Source organism: Arachis ipaensis, chromosome B08, assembly GCF_000816755.2.
Source record: "Arachis ipaensis cultivar K30076 chromosome B08, Araip1.1, whole genome shotgun sequence".
Taxonomy (NCBI): Eukaryota; Viridiplantae; Streptophyta; class Magnoliopsida; order Fabales; family Fabaceae; genus Arachis; species Arachis ipaensis.
Window position 1 is genome coordinate 6,012,999 of NC_029792.2, and position 5,243 is coordinate 6,018,241.

Below are 5,243 nucleotides of genomic sequence, written 5' to 3' on the forward strand. Positions count from 1 at the left end.
CTAAACAAGCCATTTATTTATTTTTTTATATTTTTTAAAAATATCACTTTTTCTTAAATTTGAAATACAATAAAATTTAAGAATACCTCATGCAGACAGATATCACACGTCAATAAAAAGCTGGTCGCAATGTCTAATTGACTTAGGCTTGTGTTTTGATGCAATATTTTGGCACCACATTTTTGGTTACATTATCGCAGCAATTTTACTCACTTTGGGCACTGAAATAAACTCTTTAATTTTTTTTTTCTGCGTTTGTTTATAGATACTAAACACTTAGACAAAAACATAAAATTATATTTGATAGATAAAATATAAACAAAAATATTAAAATTAATATATTTTATATTCATCTTAATAAAAAAATACAAAAATATTAACAAAAAATACTATTTTTTTTTATTATTTTTATTAATTTTTTATAATTATACTTTTTATTATTATATATTTTTTTAAATTTTTTAAATAAAAAATAAAAATACATTATATTTTTTATTTTATTATTAAATAAAATATAAAAATATTAAAGAGTTAATTCAGTTAATTCAGAAAAAAAAATGACAAAAGAAGCTGAAGATTCTGAAAAATTGTTCTCAATCAATTAATCTAAAAATTAAATACGAATATAGTTGTTATTCACAATGATTTCAGTAAATGATGAAAAACATTGAATATGTAAATTAAATAAACAATTTTACATAAACATCTGGTCATCCAAAATAAGTCTTAAGAAAGAGTAGCCAAAATATAAGCATCAGTTTTTTTTTTGTGCAAATTTTGATCCAAGACAAGTTCCCTATTAATAAGTTTATTTCTATTTTACAAACCCACATTTAACAGATTGATTAATTTATTGTTAACTAAGGATTTATTGTATGTTAACACAAGGGAGGCTAGTTGATTGTAATAACATGATGAACACCAATGTTCTTCTCTTGGTCCCCATGGCACGGTTCATCAAGATGAGGAGGACAATTTGGATAATTTGGTGCAACTTTATTGTCTTTTTTCTTGAATTTTCCTTGGATGGATAATTCATGTATTGACTCAGCGAGTTTCTCAGTGCAAGAAACCACATCAAACAGCAAATAAATCACAATCATAAGAGGAATATTGGTTCCTTCCCATAACCCTGATTTGAGAATGGACTTGAGGTTCATTGCAACAATCTTAGATTTCTCAATGCTAGGGTTTGCAGCATATGATGGTGAAATCTTTTTTTGGATTGACACTGATAATTCCTTTAGAGATTTTCCTGTTTCTTTGCTTATTTGGATGCATGCCTCTTCCACTTTCCTTTTTGTTTCTGATGGAGTCTATATATATAAAACGTAAACATTTCAAATTATTTTTACAATGTCAACTAATCACATTTAAAAAGTTTATTTTTCTTACTAATTGTAATTTTAGTACCTTGCTGGTATAATCAAGGAAGCCAATAAGAGAATCAATGAGGTAGGCACATTGCCTTAATAAGCTTCCAATTTTCAAATATTGTTTCCAAGGGTGACCATATCTGAAAGGACCATGGCACGGTTCCCACCTTGCAAAATTCACCTTCAAAATATATAATCATATAATAATAAATCAAATTATTACGTTACTATATAATAAAGTTGTTAATAATTTCGTCAGTCTAGAATATTATTCTTACCAAGCTTTCTTCAATTTGCTTTGAATTAAGAATTATTAATGTAAATTTATTTTTTTATAGTACAACTTTTTTTTTCCAATGCATGAATTGAATAAAAAGTTTTAAAAATTTTCTCTCTTATATTTATCCTAATTAACAGTAGTATAAATCCTTTTAGAGTTGGTAAGCTCTTAACAGGTTATTATTATGTGTGTGTTTAACTGTTTATTGAAGGTATCATTAAAGGCCGCAATTAGAACTGTCACTAACTAGGTGATATTATTAAAGTCAGAGTTAGTGAATAAATTCAAAACAAAAATGATTAAATGTATAGTACTGTAACTTGTTTATCCCTATACGAAAGTATTAATTAACATATTTTATTGATGAGTATGAATTAAGTATTTAGATTAGGATTAACTACTGTTCTTTAATTTCTGGGGGTGCGGTATCGTATTCATACTTGCATGTAGGTATGTGTATTGCTACTGTGGATTGTGTCAACTTGCATCCTTATTAATTAGCGGTAAAAACTCAGATGCAAATTAAAATCACGTAAAATTAATAGTTGAGAATTATTAAATAATTTAATAAATTTAATTAAATTATTATTTAATAATTATTTTAGTTATCAACTTCACATGAAATTAACTAAAATTCCACCTTATTAGAATTACATATTTAAGCATGCGTTGAAATATTTTGTAGACGTAGCCAATTTTGTTTTTTTACTTATTTGAAGGAGGCCAAAATGTGGCTCCGTACGAAACCATAATCTACCGTAACTCACCACTGGGTTTAAAGCCGTCATGTGATCTTTCCCTTTCAACTTATTGTTCTATATTTGTATTTGTATTGTTCTATATTTGTATTGTTATTGTTCTATATTTGTATTTGTATTGTTATATAATTAAGTTGTTAAAATTTAAGTATATTTTTTTTTTTGGTGACTAAATTTAAGTATATTTGATTTTTAACAATTATATTTTATACACATAAAAATTATTAATTAACAAAATCAATCATTTATATGCAATGCATTTTAAAGTATATATTAGTTGATTTGGTGTTTCATTTATTTTTAAATATTTATTTCTGTATGTAATAAAAGAATTATATATATGACAATTTTGATATCAAATTAAATTTTATTTATCATCAATCAAATTTAAGCTTAAAACGAAGAAAATAATGAAACTATTTTGATCATTTTTTTACAAGGAAAATTTAAATTGTTTATTTTGAATTAGACAAAATATCTCATACAAATACTTAATAATTTTAAACTTATTTTTATTAATATTTAAGCAAAACAATTTAATTTAATAAAATTAAAATACTCATAAAGAATATTTTTCCACTTCCAAGCCAAGTATTTTATCCAAATTTTAGTAAAAACAATGTACCAAAGTTGCGTTTGGTTTTAAACAATTTCTCTCTCTTCTGACTTTAGTTGTATTTATTAGCATTTAATCTTGCTAACTTGTGCAGCAAAAATCTTTTGGTGCTAATAAATAGCATAGCCGCCATTGTTATAAACTTATCTGGAGTGGATAGTTTTCATTTTCCGTTGGCTTCTTCTAATATTTAGCTGGCACTGGCTTAAGGATTTTGCTGTTATTACTAGTCTATTAATAAAAAAATCATCCACAAACACGTGCTTTATAGAATCATCCCTCTAAATACGTTACACTTGAGAATGCTAATTAAGAAATTAATTTAATGTGTTTCGATGAATTATCCCGCTTTACACTATTTTATTAAAACCGAATTAGTAATCGAACCGATTAAATTATTGAATAATCGAATTATTGATTTAACCAATAAATTATAGATTAAACAGATTAATTTAGCCGAAATTCAATAGGTTTAATTAAATATTAAATAAAATTATTAAAAATCTATATATAATTTTAAATATATAAATTTAATCATTTTTAACCTAATAAAATTTAAAATTTTACAATTTCACATAATAACTATAACTTTATTGAATGAAACAAATTTTATTATTTCATTCACTAATAACTATTAAAATATCAAAGCATAGCATTTTCGATGTATAATAAACCAGCATTAATATATGAAAGCATATAACCAATTTGGGATTATTGGACATCATTAAAATTAACACACAAAATTAGAAAATCAAAAACCAACAACAATATTATTATAACAAAATATAACAAATAAAGAATAATAAAAAATTAATAAAATCTCAGCAATTCAAAATCAGTGATCTAACCCATCAACTCAATTAGTATTATTAACAACAAATCAACAGTACAAAACAAGCAAAAAATCAAAATCAAATTCAAGAAACAGTGCTTAATGCTGAATGCTAACTAGAAGAAGGGACAGAGAGACATCAGAAAACTAGCAACAATATTATTATGCAATCTCAATAACTCAGAATAATCAGAAATTAACAAAATCTCAGCAACTTAGAATCAGTGAACTAACCCAACAACTCAATCAGTATTATTAACAACAGACCAATAGTACAAAACAAACAAAAACAAATTCAAGAAGTAGTGTTTAATGTTGACCAGAGGAAGGGGCAGAGAGATAGAGAGCGAGCTTGACGGCGACAAAGAGAGAGTTCGACGACAACAGTGAGGAGAAGAAAGAGTTCGACGACAACAGCGAGGAGAAGAGAGAGCTCGACGGCGGCGAGGAGAATAGAGAGCTCGATGGCGACGGCGAGGAGAAGAGAGAGCTTGAAAACGACGACGACAGAATCTTCAACCCTACTTCCCATGACGAGACGACGCCGACGACGCTGACGAACACAGAGAGAGAGCTCGACGATGACAACGACGCAGTGCTGCGGTGCTATGGAGGTTGCGATGGGCGGTGGCTGTGGTCTACGGGACTGGGGGCCTAGGGTTTTTTCTTTGTCCTTTCAATTTTCAAAGAGGAGAGGAGAGGAGATGAGTAGGGCCTGGGAGGACTAGGTTGCTTTTCGGGTAGTCATTTAGGGTTTTTTTTTTCATAAAAGTCAAAACGACGCTGTTTTGGAGGGCTTCACTAAACCGAAAGACCTCTAAAATATCGGCCGATTTCGCCAGTTCATCGGTTAATCGCTGATTCGACCGGTTTTTTGACCAATTTTTTGTTAGACGATTCTTGAGGTTAATCGAACTGTCCTGATGACCGATTCTTGGTTAATCCAATTGAACCGACCGATTCGATTTGGTTTTTAAAACTATGGTTATAATAATAATATATATAATAATTAGAGAAAATTTCACTCCCCTCCCTGCGAGATGCTAAAATGACACTCCCCTCCCCTCTATTTATAAAATGTATATTCACCTCCCTTATAACTTTTAAAAAACCTCCTCTTTAATCCATTTTAATTTTTTTGTGTTAACTAATTTTAACTTTATACATTTTTCAAGAAAAAATAAATTATTTTTTAACAAAAATACCCTTTGACAAAAATTTTATTTTTTGTCATTAATTTTACTTACCAAAATATCCTTTAATAAATTATTTTTTTATTGATTAAATTGTATTTTTACCAAAATATTTTTAAAAAAAAAAAAAATATTTTAGTAAAAATACAATTTAATAAATAAAAAATAATTTATTAAATAGTATTTTG

The 5,243-nt window shown here is 27.3% G+C and overlaps 1 protein-coding gene across 1 annotated transcript; it reads right to left on the bottom strand.

The window, feature by feature from the left end:
• On the bottom strand, positions 741-4,394 carry LOC110265216 (aluminum-activated malate transporter 2-like). The gene is made up of 3 exons (XM_021108087.1): positions 4,248-4,394; positions 1,414-1,557; positions 741-1,316 (listed from the first exon to the last, which is right to left on the bottom strand). The coding sequence occupies exons 1-3, from the start codon at positions 4,392-4,394 to the stop codon at positions 894-896; spliced, it is 714 nt and encodes a 237-aa protein (XP_020963746.1). The 3' UTR covers positions 741-893.

Bases quoted from the DNA above. Each gene is read 5' to 3' on its own strand.
- LOC110265216 (XM_021108087.1), bottom strand. From the start codon at position 4,394: ATGGGAAGTAGGGTTGAAGATTCTGTCGTCGTCGTTTTCAAGCTCTCT. The intron at 1,558-4,247 runs GTTGTCGTCGAA...TATATTTTGAAG, and splicing joins AACTCTTTCTTCTCCTCACT to GTGAATTTTGCAAGGTGGGA. The intron at 1,317-1,413 runs GTACTAAAATTA...TTATATATATAG, and splicing joins TCCTTGATTATACCAGCAAG to ACTCCATCAGAAACAAAAAG.